The following is a 17,745-nucleotide window of genomic DNA, read 5'->3' on the forward strand; positions in this document are numbered from 1 at the left end:
CGATGATACGAATTATTGGCGGTACTTACCGCGAAAGGGAAACACAGTTGGTACAGCATTTGGTTTCAGCTTTTTCCAGCCGTCGGCACGATTTTGCTCGAAGTTGTTCTCTTCAAAGTGGCCCTGCAGGCAATGGCAGAACCACAAAAAAAAAGCGTGAAGCTTGTAATACCTTTATAAAGGAGCGAAACCGGGAGCATCAACGCATAATTTTTTCAGCGCTGGGCTCACGTCTAATGTGTTTTAGAACCATATAAAAATGCTGGCATCGTACAGTTTGATGATGCAGGCACGGAACACTGGCTCGTGTCACATGGCAGTATTTCTACTGCTTCTGAGCACACTTTTGCACACTACAAAATGATGGACTCCGAGCACGGTTATTACGTGCACGGCAGTAAGTTTTAAATACAAATCGAAGCTCATAATGCTCACATTGCACACGCATGATCCCTTCGTCGGCTGCCACTTATCACGCTTGACTTTTGCGATCCACAGAAGTCTTCTCTTCGGCTCTGTCGGAAAGTGATACATCTTCCAGCCATTTCTAGAATGGTTGGTGCACAACGGCACACAGCAGCCAGGCATTCCGTGCCGAAAACCACGGCCAGGCGGACGCGCGAAGTTCACACGTGCTGGCTCCGCGGAGAGTGGGCTAGGCAATGGCGGGCAGCGGCTACGAAAACCGGTCGAGGCGGCAACAGGTCCTTCAAAGAATGTCCCCACCCTGAACGGAGCGGGGGCGAGGGCGCGCATCCAGGCACCCTACGCATCTCGACGGAGCCTCTTCGGCGCATTTTTTTTTCGCTCTGCAGAACCGGCGCGCACGTGAAAAACACGTGCTACTGTTTCGTGCTCGCATCGTGTTCATCGAAAATGGAGAAAGCAGTCTTGCTTCAGAATCAGCATCCCTCTTAACAGTAGCAATCACCTCTTCTGCTCTGTAGTAAGCGCCCGACACTCCATTTTCTATGTCGAGTTGTAAACAAGCAGCGGCCTCTTGGCATGCAGAAAGTACATAGTCGCAGTTTCGCACACACTCTGCTTGAAATTAAGCTTGATAAATATACTTCGGAAAAAAAATGTCGTTATGTAATTACACTAAGATTATTTCTATTGCAGTGTTGTGTAAGTTTAAGTGCATATTACATATGCGGTAGCAGGGACAGTAGCTCTATGGCAGGGACAATTCATGTCGTTGGGAGTTACGTTGTCTGGCAACCCGGAAAACGCGCCGCGAAGGCACCGCTTCCCTTTTCTCGTGCGGGTGCTCGCGCGTTGACGGCAACGCGGGCGTCCACCGCGCGTCGCGTTTTTCGCTCGCGGAAAACGCGCCATGCGGTTCCAGCTTAAGGGGGCGAGCTTGGAAGCAAACGCCGAAACGGGTCACCGACGTGCCCTAAGGAGGGCGCGGCAAGAGGCGCCCCGCACACCGACAGTACACGTTGTTGGCGGGAGTCAGACTGGCTCCTCTCCTTGAAAAGTGGGGGAGCGTTTATCTTTTGAATTTCCCTCTTTTCCCGTACTGCCTTGGGGAATCGTCACACTCCTCCCTTTGTTATGAAGCCTGCTGCACGGCACTGGGGAGAAGCGGTGCCTTGTTTATGCCTCTATAGTTCGTAGTAGATAACCGGCTTCGGGACCCCGGAAGACCGACGAAGCTGGGGGTGCAAACGGGCCGTACTTGGCTGTTGTTGCCGCACCGAAGTTGCCGTAGACGGCTCGGTGCGGCAAAGTGGGAACAGCTGCTCCGTGTCCGTTGTCGCTGCTAGTGCAGGAAAAGGCTCCTCGTCGTCTGAGAGAACGCCAGGCGTACTTCGCGGCCGCACGTGGTCCGCGTGCCTGTTCCACAGCGTTCCGTCTTCGATTTGTATCTGAAGCGAAGAAGGACTTGTGGGAAAGTGCACCGTCCCGGCAATCCAAGCTGGGCCTGGTCGGAAGTTTCGAACAAGGACAGGCCACGGATTATATTGTGCTTTCCGTCCCATTATCTGATGTTATTTGCAGATTTTACAAAGTTGCACTTTCTTTGCGATGCTGGTGTCGAGTCCTTCCCACAAAATGTGACTCCGTGCACTGCTTTCATCTCTTCCACACCTGGGTGAGTTTCATGAAGCAGATCAAGAACTTCTGCTTGCAGTTCGTTCGGAACGATGACCCGTGTTCGTCACAGGACGCAGTTCTCATGAGCTCTGTACGGTTCTTCTGAAATAGTGTCCAATCACTTTCTCTTGGCAGCTTTTAACCAGTAAATATCGTCAGCCCCAGGCGTAACATAACAGGATCACGATTTGTAGCTTTGGCAATGGCGGATGGTGAAAGAAGTCGAGGATATGAACTTTCAAGCATGAAGACATCAGTAGGCTTGGGTGCTGTGCCTGGCTATGTAGAAAGCGTTAGCCGGCTCAGCGCGTCGCCGTTGCTGATGCTGGTTCCAGGGCGGTACACAAGCTTATATTGTACGCTGACAGGGTAATTGCCCAACGTATCATTCTCGGTGATGATCTGTCGGGAATAGGCTTGTCCTGCCCGAGAAATCCCAGAAGTGGTTTGTGATCAGTTAATACTTCAAAATTTTGGCCCCAGAGATACCGATGAAACTTCGATACGCCGAAAATTAAGGCAAGAGCTTCTTTGTCCAGCTGAATTTAATTATTTTCTGCTGGAAGAAGGCTTCTCGATGCGAAGGCAATGGGGTTTCATCTCGGTGTGCGAGAACGGCTCCGATTCCGTATGGTGAAGCGTCGAAACTGAGAACGATTCGCTTGGAAAAATCGAAATGATGGAGTACTGGTGCAGAAGTCAGGATATCTTTATTTTATCTGAAAGCTTGTTCCCCTACGCTTGTCCACTTACATGGAGTTTGTTGTAAGTAGCCTATTCAAGTGCTGGAGAACTGTCGAAAGGTTAGGGAGAAAACGCCTGTAGAAATTAATGAGTCCAAGGTAGCTTTTAAGTTGCTTGACGTCCTTGGGACTTGAAGCATTCACGACAGCTTCTGATTTCTTTGGTGTTGGCCTCAGCCCGTCTGCGTTTATGACGTGGCCCAGGTACTCAACTTCTGTCTCTAGAAACAAACACTGTTCTAGCTTGAGCTTGAGGCCTGCTTCCTGTAGACGCTGTAGCACACTGGCTACGTTATTCAAGTGATCTGCGTCGTCCAGTACCGTTATGAAGATGTTATCAAAGTACACGGTGACATGGCGCATGTCTTGTAGCAAGTTTTCCATTTCTCTCTGGAAAATGCCTGGCGCTGAAGCTACTCCGAAAGGTAGTCAAGTGCACTGGAAGGGGCACTGAGGCGTGTTGATGGTCAGTAGCCTCTGTGAGCTAGTTTCAAGTTCTACCTGCTGGTAAACGTCTTTCAGCTTCAGCCTCGTAAACTTTTTGCCATCTGAAAGTTTTGCCCAGAGGTCCTCGACTCACGGCACGGGGTATTTTTCCCGCACTGTGACACTGTTAATTGTGACCTCGAAGTCGCGACATATGCGCACGCGGCCGTCTTGCTTGAGCACAGGAACAATTGCGGCTGCCCACTAAGACGTTCTGCCGGGTGTAAGTACCCCTTCTCGGTGCATTCTTTGCAATTCTTCTGCAACTTTATCTTGCAGTTTGAAAGAAATTGTTCGCGGTTTGAAGAATTTATGAGCTGAATATTCCTTGACAACAATTTAGGCTTTCGCACCTTCCAATACTCCTAGTCCTTCTGAAAATACTTCTTTGTAGCAAATCAGCAGGTCGTCAACGCTTGTAAGTGAGTCAGTGGATCTGACGTCATTTAGGTCGAGCTGAAGCGCACTGATCCAATTTCGTCCGAGAAGGGTTGGACGCTGGTCTGGAGCTACAAACAAAGGCAGTGTTGCCTCTCTTCGTCCGAACTGGACTGAAAAGGAAACCTTGCCCCTAACGGGTGTCAGTATTCCGCAATAACTCTTCAGAATTACGTCTGATGGGTCTACTGAGAGCTCGGTAAACCGCTGTTGCAATGCGGTCTCCCCCATTACGGAGACACTGGCCCCCATGTCTAGCTTCATTGTAAGCGGCCTGCCTGCGACTTTTAAAACTGCTACAAATGGAGGAATTGTTTGCTCGCTGTTCATCTGCCACGTCTCGTAGACCTGTGACTGGATTTCAGGAAGATTTCCACTGCCCTCAAGGCTGTGAACTGACTGCTTTGTTTGCCTGTGTGTATTGTGCTTCCTTGACGCGTTCTTTTGCTTCGTGTCGGTAGCCTTCGAGCGGCGTACTTTAGGCAGATGCCCGGTCTTGCTGCATGCGTTGCACCGGGATTTAGCGTGCTGGAATACTGTTGCGTAGTGCGGTTCGCCACAGCGATAACAACTTATCGTCTGTTTCATATGCGCTCGAATCGCACTGTGAACTGTCTGCGCTTCGGGCATGCCCTGAGCTTGCATCAATATGCTTGAGTCTTTTTTGGCCGTATCCATTGCAACTAAGAGCTTGACTGCTAATTCGAACGTCAGTTTTAGCTCTTCAAGCAGGCGTCGTTGCATTTACCGCAAATTAATGCCGCAAATGAGTCCGTCCCGCAGCATGTCAGGAAGGAAGGTGCCGCACTCACAGTTTGCTGAAATATTTTTCGGTGGTGCGGTCTAGTCGCTGACAGATTCCTCCGGCTGGTGAGAGCGGCAATTGAGTCTGAAGCGACAGACCACCACGAAAGGCTTCAGAATGTAGTGGCCCGAAAGCACTTAGAATATCGCGTCGATGGAGACTTGATCTGGAGTTTTAGGCGTCAGCAGGCTCCGTAGTAAGGAGTAGGTGCTGGACACGCAGCATGTCCGAAACACGGACCTTTTCTTCTTCTCTGGAACGCTGTTGGCGTCGAAAAAAAGCTTAACTCTCTCCAAGTACTCCGTCGAGCCTCCTCCTTCCCCGTGGAATGGCTCCAATGCTCCGTAGGTCGGCATGGTTGTTGCTGTTGTTGCCTTGGTGACATGGCACATACCCACGAAAGGGGATTGGCCAGGATCGGCATGGTTGCAGGAAATGCGATGCCGGAAATCTTTTACCTCGTCGCCAGAATTGTTATAGTATTTTAAAGAGGCGAGCTTCGAAGCGAATGCCGAAACGGGTCACCGACGTGCCCTGAGGAGGGCGCGGGAAGAGGCGCCTCGTAAACGGACAGTGCGCGTTGCTGGCGGGAGTCAGACGGCTACTTTCCTTGAAAAGCGGGGGGAATGTTTATTATCTTTTCCCTTGCCGTCTCTCCCTCTTGCAGCTGGGTGCCGCTACGAAGGCGCCTGCTGTGTCCTTCACGTCTGCTGCCTTGGGGAATCGTCACAAAAGGTTATGCCATAAATATTCTAGAACTTCATTGGCTGAATTAGTAACATGATGAATGTGGTGAGACCAGGTTAAAGCTTTACTTAAGTGGATGCCAAGACACTTGTAGCAGTCAACTGACTTGATAGGAACAGTGTTAATTATCTAAGTATTATCTCGGTGGTTGCGCTGGCGATGGGAAGAAAGAAGGGACGTTTTAGTACTATTGCCACTCCTTGGTTACAAAAACAAAGATTGTGTTTCGCCAGAGCGATAAGACGACCAGGGAAATAACGGAAGCTTATTTCATCAGAAAGAAGCAGTCACAGCGTGTCAGCCAGCCTTCCTTGTTCTTGGTTGATAAAGAGGGCTCATTTCTAGATAATTCATGACTTTTTTCGGCTTGGGGTAATCAGGTGGGGTGGGAGGGGGGGAGGGTTAGGCTTATTATTCTATTATTCGACTTCGCCAAACGTCAGGTGAGTGGCGATAGTTGTACTTTCTTGAATTTGCTTGCCAAAGTTCTCGATGCTCTGTCATGTCACGTTGGTTTCATGTGTAAATGTTTGATTTTCTCAGTAAAAAAATTGTTGCGAGTGAGCGCTCGTCTGCGTTGTCTTCATGCTTTTGTCCTCGTGTAGTTCGCGCTGTACCACCCACAATGAGTTATTAGCGACTCGACCAGCTGTCCATCCTTCTTCTTCTTTATTGAGATGAGCCAAGTGCTGTCCTAGCCAGCCTGATTATTTATTGGTCGGTAAATCATTCATGTAGATAAGAAATATAAGCGGTCCTAAAATGGTACTCTGTGGAACGCCAGACAAGACAGGAGAGAACGATGACGAATGTGAATTAGCGTGGATGTACTGATAGCGATCAATTAGAAAAGCTCGAATACAATCCAGAGGCTAGGGATGCAGATTTAGGCGTTAAAGTTTGTGTTAGGCGCCTATGGGGACTTTATTAATTGTTTCTTTTTTCAAATCTAGGAACATTGAATCTGCGAGAATGCATGTATATCATGTATATTCTTGTATATGTAATGCATGTATATCATGTATATACCGATGCATGCATGTATATCATGAAGAAAGAGAACAAGTTGGGTGTCTCAGGAACGACTTTTACGGAAGCCGTGCTGTTTTAGGACGAAAGAAGTTATTTGATGACAAAAACGGAGAAGTATGCAAATATTGCCGACTTGAAGGCGTTGGGTGGGGTGATGAAAACGACCTGGGCGGGAAGGTGGTTCCTGCCAGTGCTAGTTTTTTTGGGGGGGGGGAAAAGTCTCAAAATAACAATTAGTTTGGCAACCGCGGTATGCCATCTTTGAATCGGTGATCCATGCGTGTTGACCGGTAAGTGTGGGTAATAAAAAGCGAATGTTTTAGTGTTTTATCCGTGCATTAAGTTTTGAGAAAAAGGTATAAATTAGAAATACGACGCCATAAGGAGAGTTCAGGAAGATATAATGTTTTCTTCAGAAAAGTTACCCGGATAAACGAGAATAATTGGAAAGAATAAAACCAGAAGGAGCACTCCTGTTTCAAGCGATCAAAAGTGTTGTATATAAATATTGTAGGTTTATGGGGGTTTAACGTCCAAAGCGACTCAGGCTATGAGAGACGCCGTAGTGAAGGGCTCCGGAAATTTCGACCACCTGGAGTTCTTCAACGCGCACTGACATCGCACAGTACACGAGCCTCTAGAATTTCGCCTTCATTGAAATTCGAGCGCCGCGGCCGGGATCGAACCCGCGTCTTTCAGGCCAGCAGCCGAGCGCCATAACCACTGAGCCACCGCGGCGGCGCTATAGAAATATTGTAAGTACACACGAGGAACGAATGAAATCATTTACTTTGCATAATTGGTGATATGTTCTTGACGATACCTTCTTGAGTAATGTACTGACACGGTGCATTGTGCGCGTCTCCTCTAGGTGGGGGAGCTTTAGTAAACGATTGAGCAGCTGACGTTCGCCTCACTATGTTCTGTGGTCATGCGTATTTTTCTGGTCTTCTGGTCCTTCAGTGGTTCCTTGATAATATACTTGAGCGCTTGTTCTGACGTTGTTTTGAGAGGGCCTTGAGAAACTGAACTAATATTAAGATCCGAGGAAATGGTATGTGAACTTCGGCGTGAGGTTCCTACTTGACTAAACGTTCGAAAAGTGGTTCTGTTAAGGGTTTTTGGTTAGAGGCTAAAAGCATTTACGAGGCCCTTATAGTAGCACAAAACTTCACGCAGTCTAGAGAAGAGGCGAGGAACAACATTAGGCGTCGTACTCCCAACTGCACCACCGCGACTGCGCCCTCAGACGCCTCGTCAGCGGGGAGCACTCCCCACAGGGGCTCGGGGGTGTAAGAAACGACTACAGCCCAACAACCACCATCACGACGGCCACCCCCAACTCCGCAGCTGCCAACTTGGGCAGCAACGGCCGAGCACTCAGATTCAGTCGCCAGGAACAGCCACTCCCACCCAGGAAGAGCTGGTTCAGCTCCGGCCGCGACTCGTCCAGGAGCTTTTTCCGGCCCGATCACAGTACAGAGCGGCCTTTAGGGACCCTCCCCGGCCAACCATCTCGCCTACCACGAAGACAAGGAAGAAGAAGCCAAACAAGTCTACTTAAAACTCCTAGGTGAGCTGGTCGCAGGTTATATCCTCTCCTTAATCGTCAGCAACACATGGCACGCTTGGGAACTTAAAACAAGAAGTTTAGAGCTCAAGTACATGCTCTGGAAGTCCGCCTTACCAAAGGCCAAACATCACAAACCCTTAGAACATCACAAAATCAATCCACCCGAAACACCACAGCAAAGACATCCCTCGAGTATAGAACAGATGCTCCAACAAATTTTAGCACAACATAAATATCGGAATCGCACCTCAGAATAACTCAAACACTCCCATACGAGCTTCGAATACGGCACTCGCAAACGTCTTGATTAATTCTCCGATACGAGGGACCGGGCCTTGCGCCGCGTTAGCCCGATGGGGGATATTAGTGACGCAAACAGTCAAGATTCCCTAACTCCGGCACCCTCGGCACGAATAATTGCAAACCTGGCACTGGAACGGTCGTTCGTTCAAACATAAAGCCAGCCCTCTCTAACTCTGCAAGACACCCGTGTGCCCCCGGATGTCATCTGCCTAGAAGAAATCAGCCCACCGCCCATAAAATTTAGAGGCTATAGACGACCCAACGCCGATGGGCACCCCGAGTAATCGTTCTTGTATCCTGCGGCGTAACAGCTAACAAAGGAACCTATAGGTGGCCTACCTAGGCATCGTGTGCTTGTGGGCACTATCACCTACCCACCGGATTATGAGCAAACTAACCACCCAGCAGGCGGCAGTTAAATTAATGGTTTATCACGAGAGGTTGCTCGGGAATAGCAACTTGGGCGCACAAAATCCATCGGTGGCAGCACCGTTCATTGCAGGGCAGTGGCGCATCCCTTAATCGCTGCATCATAGCTACTGGCAGATTCCTTTGCCAATCGAATGAAAAATTTCCGCATTTAGAAGATCGGTTACTAATTTTCATGTATTAAATTCTCTGATCTTCTCTGCCGTTTTCTTTCTTTATTTTTCTTTCCTCTTTAATTATTCTGATATGTTACCCAAAGCACAACAGTGAGCTTGGCACCAGTTGACCCTCTTCATTTGGCTGCCCTCACTGAACCCTGGCCTATCTCCAGTCGTGGGTATGTGCCATATGTCATTAAAGCAACAACAACATCAACCATGGCACAAGGAGTGGTATGAGGACTCCCAGGGACCTATGAATGGAAAGAGAACGGCCATTTCTGTATATATGGGCATTAACTTATTAATGCTATCACGCCGTACTCTTAAGGCGGAGTTTAAGTGTCCCCTATATTTTTTAGCTCGCAAGCTTATCAACCGAGCAGAGCTGCCTACCCCACGCCTTGTCCCCCTACCACCCATGTATTCAGAACGCCTCGAGACCCAGCGGCTCGACCGCCAGATTTATTGGCCACCACACATGCGCCTCACCTCAAAGGAATCCTACGCCTGGCGTCAAATGCACATAGATAATTTTCCAAACCTTTCTAGATTCCACACAATTCATCCCACCTAATACCAAACACACTGACCCTTGGTGCAGCGTCAATCCGACAATCTTTCATATATCATGGGGGTGCCAGGCTGAATGGAACTTTTACAGACATAGGACACGCCACGCGATGAGTGGGAGGTACAACTGACCAGCGTCTCCTTAGAGAGCCAACGAGTGTTCATCCAACTGGTGCGCTCGTCGGCCAAGGTCACGAGGGTCCTGGACTCAGGACTCGAACCACCAGCTCAGCCAACACCGTTTTTTGGTCGTTAAACATTTTCCCCCTCCTCCTCCCACCTGAAGGTTCGTTCAGTTATCGGAAAAAATGATGAGCACCCTTTGTTTACTTTTCTCGCCAGACCAAGGTTGACTGACTTCCTAGATATGTGTCGCTTTCGTGGTGGGGAGGAGCTTCTGATTCACCCCTTGCCGTGTGTGTGTTCAAGTAATGCTATGAAGAGAGACACATTCATATTACAGTATTGAGCTCGTAAAACAGCGAGAAATTGTTTTTCTTCCGCCGCCGAAGGGAGTGTTCTCAAAGGGCGGAGAGGATGGCAGCAGAACCGTCTTTGGACTACTCGCTTGTGCTGGAAGCTTCACTTCAACAAGCGCCAGATTTCCGGGAGAGGTGGCTGCCGCTAGCACTGCTGTCGCACTAAACAAGAAAAATAGACTTCGCATGCACTACTTTCCAGTTTCACAAGTCCAGTCCTTAAATCTCGTCGAATTCTAAAGCTCCCTCAATTTCACTTTAGACAACTATCCATCAATTAAAACTTAATGCCCAATATTGCGATTTCGCGACAGATCGTTTGCACACAGTTTACTCAATTCTAAATGGAGCTTGCGTACTGTCAGACGTCTGCACGCCATCAGGTCAAATTGTTTGGCACCACTCAGAGAGTGCTGTGTGAAGATAAAGGTGGCGCATGTATACGACATCCAGCCAGCGTTCAACAGTTCCTCACCTCTCATTTCCTCACAGCTGCCACGGGTAAAAATAGGAACACATTAATTGGATCAACAACTGTTTACTGTCCGTGGGCCTTTGAGTGGGTCTAAATGGGTTTAGGTGCACAGAACAGACCAAATGCTCATCCGCATTTTCCCCACTGATGGTCCATGCATGCGCATCTTTCTTCTAGCGCCCTTTCCCGAGCTCCACTTACTGAAAAAAAGCCGCCGGGTTCAAGTGCGCATGCGCAGTTCTTGTCGGTGACAGCTGCAAGCAACAGACGTTGGCACCTTTAAGTACGCACCTGCTATTTGGCATGCGCATTTGGCGCCCGGCCGAAGCGAATAGTGCCAGCGTCGCTCACGTGCCTTTGCTTTCAACCAGTTTTCTGGATTTTCTGAGCGGGTTTTCAACCACAAAAGTTTCCAAACCCACCCAGATTACCTCGGAATCTAAGCGGTGGCCTTGGGGTAGAGCATCCGCCGCGAAGTCGGGAAGAGCTGGATTCGATCCGCAGTGCCGCCACGTATACCCTCCGTCTTTCTATTGGTACAAGGTTTCACCTGGCCTGGAGCTTGGCTCTTCTGGGGCGAAATGCACAAGAAAAGAGTCTTGGTCCAAATCATTGCGTTGACATGCAGTGATTCGTTTCACCGTAAAACAACTTAAACCCCCCCCCCCCCCCCGCCCCCCTCGTGCGATAAAGCCCATCACCATCATTATCATCATCAGCCTGACTACACCCACTGCAGGGCAAATGCCTCTCCCGTGTCCCTCCAATTAATCCTTTTCTTAGCAGGCTGCAGCCACCGCGTCCCCGCAAACTTCTTATTGTCATCCGCCTAACTAACCTTCTGCCGCCCCCTGCTACGCTTGCCTTCTCTTGGAATCCACTCCGTTACCCTTAAGGACAAGCAGTTATCTTGACCTCACATTGTTGGTCCTTAAGGGTAACGGAGTGGATTCCAAGTTATCTTGACTTCACATTGGAAGAAGACGAAATCGTTCCGGACTTGAAAGCTATCTCTTTGCCTCTGAAGTTTTTGGTTTTTTTCGCACAATCAGAGAGGCGCCGCTCCCTCTTCATGGCGGCGATGGAAGTGGAGGACATTAGACCTCACCTGGAAACCGGTGGGTCGGTGACAGCCGCCCAGAGGAAGCGCTTCTACCAATCGAGAGAGGCAAGCAGCCAGGCCACCGTGCTGTACTCAGCTACAAGCGAAGACTCCTCGGCAGACGACGGGCTCTTCGCAGTGAAGAGCAAGAAAGGCAAGAGGAGACTGCATAAGAATGAGGACTCGTCCTCATTAAGTAAATCTACCGTCATCACGACGCGTGGTGCATCGCTACATACAGTCCTGTTTGCGCCTGAAACTCCAACCGAAAACCTCAACCTGCTGAACCGACAAGGCACGTCGGTGTTCCTAGAGGCTCGCGTCCCGGGAGTGATCAAGGACGTCAGGATCAAGTGCCGAAGGAACCTCCTTGCCGTTGATGTAACGGAGCGGAGCGCCTTGGAAAGTCTAGTCACCGTCAAGAAGATCGGGGACATCCCCGTCCGCTCTCTTGTTGTTGAAAACAATGGCTTAACCGCTGGCGTCATTAAGACGTCGATGTGGCCATCTCTGACTTCGACGTGCCAATACTCTTTAAACCAGCAACGAACAGCATCGAAATAACAAAGGTTAAACGCCTGGGTGAGTAAAGGTGCTTCAAGTTCACTTTTAAGGGCGACTGTATTCTCATGTGAAGGCTGGCCACTTTCGACATGCAGTTCGCCCATTCGTCGCGAATCCGCTTCAGTGTCAGAAGTGCATGAAAATTGGGCATGTCAGTTGTGTTTGTAATAACACCATAGCGTGCCCGCGCTGCTCTGAACCACAAAACCGTGGCCATCATGACGCTTCTTAAAAAGTCTGTCCCCGCCAAAGAAAGAACGGGTGGTGTTGAAGCAAATAGTGCGAGACCATTCAACGCACAGAAGGACCGCAGCCGCGGTGCGTCGGCGTGGTTCTCGTTGCCGACAATCTACTAGACAATCGGCTGACAGCGGCAGAGAAGCTCCCATCGCTCCTGCTACTTTTCCTCCACCACCACCGAGTAATGTAAGCCCGGTGGCTGGTGACGCCGGAACGAGTGCTTCAGAGGTGACATGGCCACAACTGCAGCAGCCAGGCTCGACCTCGGTGCCTGAGCAGGCACCACGCCTCCACTGTCCTACGCCTACAGCTGAGCGAACCCAAGGCAGAGATCCAGCCCTAGGTGAGGAAGCGTAGGTGATCGCCATCTTGAGGTTCCTTATGAACGCCATGCGTGTGATGCTGTCTAGCCTTCACTCGCCAGCAGCACGGAATGCATTGCAGGTACTGGACGCGCTAAATCCGATCCACTCAGCTTTCCAGTAGAGGACACAATGGCTCTACTAGCATTACTATTTCAAAGCCAAGTCACAGAAGCATCCATTTTTCAGCAGAACGACTGTGGAGTCAATTCCGCATTTCGGACATTCGCTAATATGTCTATATATACATATTTCCAAACCTTGTGATTTGTGAGGCTCATTTACAACAGAGCATACGAATCTCTGGCTATGAAGCGTTTGTATCCTCCACGCACAGGGGAAACAGCAAGGTCATCGTATACATTCGAAGGTAGCTTACTTGTGTGCACCATATGGTTTCCCCTCACAACCATAACCAGTACGTCTGTCTAACGGTGAAGAGGCGCATCCTGACGTTTACGCTTGTGGGCGCGTATACTTATCTCTAACAACATGGTTTGACGGCGACAGACTGAGGGACTTGCTGGCTTTAACACCTGGGACTTGGATCGTCTCTGGTGACTTTATTGTGCATCACGCCATGTGGGGAAGCATCCAAACGAATTTCGAAGGGAAGAAGTCTTGTCTGTTTCGCCTCTGACCACGATCTACGTGCCTTAACGACGGTTCTCCAACGTACATTCGCGGGCTGTCTTACAGCAGCTGTCTGGACGTGACGGTTGTGTCTCGGTGCCTTGCGAGGCACCTCCCATGGTTTGGCGATGTAGAATCGCATGGAAGGCACATAGGTATATTATCGTTCCTGGTTCTCCCTGGATGTAGATCTGCCAAACGTTTGCAACACATAGAGTGGTCTATGTTTAAACTTGGTGACATGATGCATAACGTAGTATTAGCCACAGCTCGAGGACAAAACAATAAACTCTGCTGGGTCCCCAGTCATGTCGAAATAAAAGGCAATGAGAGAGAAGAATTCTGTGCTGGTCAAGCTTGTGGCAACGAAATAAAAAAAGTAAATATACCCTTTAATGACTGCATGAAATCAGTACAACATAAATTCAAGGAAATAATGGCTCTCGATCAGCTTGGAACAGCGAAGTGAATAATAAACTACACTTAGTAAAGACGGTTTTAGGTGAATTTAAGTCATGTGTGCACCAGGAACGTTTTGAGGAGGTGATTTTAAGCCGTATTCGAAAAGGCCACACGCACCTTAGTTGAGTTGAGGTGTTGAATGCTACAGGTGGGGTTAGCCTTGGTTATTCTGCCGGCAATTTCTCCACCGTAGCGTCCCTTCTACATTAATAATATCATAAAGCCTGTCTCATCTACCCCGCTATGTGCACAGTCTCTTATAATAGCACACATTCCTCTCCCGCAGTCACCATCTATGCACATAATCACTCCGCACAGTCCACATCACAGTCCACACCAGAAGTCACCATTTATGTACATATTCAGTCACAGTAGAACATAGGCCATTTTGGCGGTGAATTCAGCGCGAAGGGAAGAAAGACACAGAAAAGGGACAAAACAAGCGCTGTGTCCTTCGTTCCTTCGCGCTGAATTTACCGCCAAAATGAACTACATCCAACTCGCCCAACTCGCCATTCTTCTGGAACGCAGGCCATTGTAGTGCCACAATCCATACACACATTCACTCACAGTAAAACGTAGTCCACTGCAGAAGACACTATCTACGCACACATTCAATCACAGTAGGCCACAGTCCGTTCCTGCTGTCACCATTGGGAAAGAAGAGCCGTGTCCTGCAGAAATGTTAAAAGAAGGCGTGCTGCCTCCCTTCTGCACGTCTGGTTTCCACCCGGGTAGACAATATCCTGAACTGTACGGTGAAGGGCTTCTGTCTTCTCGAAGGAAGCGAACATCACATACCTTTCCGCGTTGTACTCTGGGCAGTACATAATATAATGTTCTATATCCCCGGACACACCACATTAAGAACAGAGGGGAGACGATGCCGTGCCCGTCTTATGCATCCAGGCAGGAGTGCGAGCACAGGCCGTGCGAATTCGATGTAGTAGAGTCGCCTGGGATCTTCTCAGTCCCTTGGTCACACATGGCTTGTGGGACGCCACTCCACAGGGTACTGATATGATCGAGCGCCGTTTTCTGTAGAGAATTTTTCCATCTTGAGATACTTTTCTTGATTGATTCCTTGAGGGAGCTTTATGGGCGAGATTGCCACCTCATTACCTTTGACTCCTGTGTGAGAGGGCACCCATTGGAAATATAGTGTAAAGCCCCCACTGTGCAGATTCTGCACCAAGCGCAGAGAGGTTATAGACAAGGCATCAGTAGGGAATCCGCGCTCTAACCTCTGAAGGGCAGATTTTGAATCAGGATGACAACAGGTTGCGCCGGACAAGACCCTAACTTCCGTAAAGCCGCCTCAATAGCAACACTTTCGGGTCATTGTGGTGGATACTACAGCAGTAAACCGTAAGAGCCACTTACAGTTAGAGGAAATAATGTAAAAAGCCGCTGCGCTAGCTTGTTTGACCTTGTCCACAGAACCATCCGTGAAAATTTGAAGATGGCAGGCATACTCTGTTTCCAAATGTTCAAGTACGAGCGAACGCGTTGCTGACAAAAGAGAGCTGCGCTTTGCGCTCACATGGGGAATTGCGACCTCATTGTCGAGGGTCGGAAAAGGCCAGGGGGGTTTCAACCGTTTCCTTTGCCTTAGGACATTAATGCCTAAAGAACTAAGAGTATTGAGAGCCAAGTAAGCCTTCGACTCATATCTCTTGCAGAGCCGCTGGAGAAGGGATCGTTTAGATACCGTCTCTCCTAGGCGGCCAAGATGCATTAGTAGTCTCTGAGAAGCGACAAGGCTAAGAAGTTTTGTTATAGACTCACGAAGTACTGCCTTATTCGCAGCCGCCTGATGAACTCCAATGGCTCTTCTTAGGCTCTTTCTCTAGCCAGCTTCGAGACGTTCAAGCTGTGATGCCGAGGGGGAAATTAAAGGTAATTGATACATTATGCCACTGACCACCAGCACTTCATGAAGTTTGACCATTGAATAAGGACGGTTTCCCCATTGCTCACGTGCAAATCTATGGATCATATTGAGACGCGAAGATATAGATGAAACGATCGCGACTACAGCTTTTCGCCACTGTAGACGGGAGTCAATAATGATGCCCAGGAAACGCGTGTGGTTGAATTGACGGATGGAAGAGTGACCGAGGTCTATCTTCAACCGCGCTTGACGTCTTCCTACACCTGGAAACAGAACAAAGCCGGATTTTCCCACTGACAGACAATCCTACACCTTGAAGGTAAACTTGTTCCGAAAGTAGAGCCTGCCGAGCTATCAGGGCTAATCACTTGTGTTGGTAGACATTAAACCAAATACAGATGTCGTCAGCATATATTGTCATACGCATTTGCCTGCAATTTTTTTGCAACGAATCGGGAAAGCCAGCCATTACGACGTTAAAGAGCGTGGGGGAAAGAACACTTCCATGAGGCACACCTCGTGATAGAACCGTTTCGGTGTTTAAGGTACTCCTTAACCGTACATGAACCACGCGATCTCTTATAAACTTGTAAATGAATCTTAGCTTGTGGCCATGTATGCGCATGCCTTGCAAACTGTTTAGAATTGAGCTGTGAAGCACGTTGTCATAAGCTTTCGCAACGTCAAGAAAAATGGCTAAGGTGGAAGGCCGAAAGCTCTCTGGTGTTCAATGTGACACCAAGTATAAGACGCTATCTTGGGCACTAAGACCTCGGCAGAATCCTGTCATACATATTGGCAGTGCCTTGCTGTCCTCAAGCCACCACGATAGGTGTTCATTTACCAGCTTCTCCATCAACTTAGCTACACAGGATGTCAATGACACAGGGCGATACGAAGCAAGGTCCGTCATGTCTTTGCCAGGCTTCAGTACTGGAACTAAGTGTACCACCTTTTATGACGGAGGAACATAGCCAGTCTCTCAAACTCGATTGCGGAGATGAACTTACGGTTAACTACATTTTATTCTCATGTGTGAAACAAAGTGAGAAAAAAGTACTTCGTTCAATATTATCATGAATGCATTCATGATAAAATGAACCACTCAAGCTATGAACCAACTTGCCCAAGAACGTGTTCTACTACAATGAATGCATTCCTTTCCACTAACATTGCTCTTAGATGATAATGCCAGTGTTAACATACCTTCCGTTTTTAGCTTTTTAAAAGGAGCAGGCGTACTTGAACAACTAATTTTAGAACCACTGGTTTGCTTTATTACAAGGTACACCTCATCCACTTTCTCATTCCTGAGAAGTAGGCTGAGGGTTTTTATTTGATTGGTTAGGACCCTCAGGATCCTTGCCCAGCCAAGGATAGCCGCTAAGGCTGCCTGACCTTCTTTAAGACTTTTACCATTTGCCATTTCCAAATTTCTTCCCCGCTGTTGTTACTAGGCAGTACAATCATTTGAGGCCATCTACATCATTGACGGTTTTTCATATTATTAAACATTCTACAGAAAACCAATTTTATACCTTGAGCTTGGCGCACGATTGCCTTAGCTGCCTATGTGCCATAAAACACAACACAACACGCAGATGGTAGTCCACTTGGTAGCACCGCTGTAAGGTGCGGAATCGACCCTTTCAGGCGTCGTAGAAAACAGCTGTAAAATTCAAAGGTATGCTCAGGTGATTTGTCCGTAGCCCGCTACCGCTGCTGCCAAATTAGGAGTACACCCCTCGCTGATTTCCGGTGGTCGTATGGTGTCGCTCGCTCGTTGATGTACTTGACAATTTAGGATCTGCCGAGCACTCGAGGGAAGCGCTCTGCGTTTCAAGTCACTTGAAAGAAAAACAGGTGGTGGTCCCCTTGGTAGTACCGCTGGCGGGTCCGGAAGCCATCCTTTCAGGCGTCGTAGAAAGCAGCTGTAAAATCCAGAGGAATGCTCAGGTGATATGCCTCCATAGCGCGCTGCTACTGCGGCCAAATGAGGAGTACGCTCCCTATTGATTTCCGGTGGCCGTATGATGTCGATCGCTCGTTGATGGCCTTGACAATTTAGGCTCTCCGAGCACTTGAGCGAAGCGCTCTGCGTTGCAAGTCACTTGAAGTAAAACGCAGGTCGTGGTCCGCTTGGT

At 48.8% G+C, this 17,745-nt stretch overlaps 1 protein-coding gene across 15 annotated transcripts in view; it reads right to left on the bottom strand.

Annotated features, from left to right (window-relative positions):
* LOC144127916 (THAP domain-containing protein 11-like) overlaps positions 1 to 17,745 on the bottom strand; it is a 79,279-nt gene that overhangs the window by 46,225 nt on the left and 15,309 nt on the right. For 3 of the 15 annotated variants that reach the window (XR_013313618.1, XR_013313623.1, XR_013313620.1), the window contains 2 exons: positions 10,776 to 10,915; positions 30 to 123 (listed from right to left, as the gene is read on the bottom strand). The exons of 1 other annotated variant lie outside the window; for it this stretch is intronic. Coding sequence is in view for 1 of the 14 variants with exons in the window: in XM_077660907.1 (XP_077517033.1) it covers positions 30 to 123; positions 436 to 588 (247 nt within the window). In the remaining 13 variants the exon portion in view is untranslated. Of the gene's footprint in view, positions 1 to 29; positions 124 to 435; positions 639 to 10,775; positions 10,916 to 11,452; positions 11,578 to 13,620; positions 14,746 to 17,745 lie in introns of those variants that run through there. 11 more of the 15 variants (XR_013313622.1, XR_013313625.1, XR_013313624.1 and 8 more) reach the window with 6 other exon arrangements.

Source organism: Amblyomma americanum, chromosome 4 (genome assembly GCF_052857255.1).
Source record: "Amblyomma americanum isolate KBUSLIRL-KWMA chromosome 4, ASM5285725v1, whole genome shotgun sequence".
Lineage (NCBI taxonomy): Eukaryota > Metazoa > Arthropoda > Arachnida > Ixodida > Ixodidae > Amblyomma > Amblyomma americanum.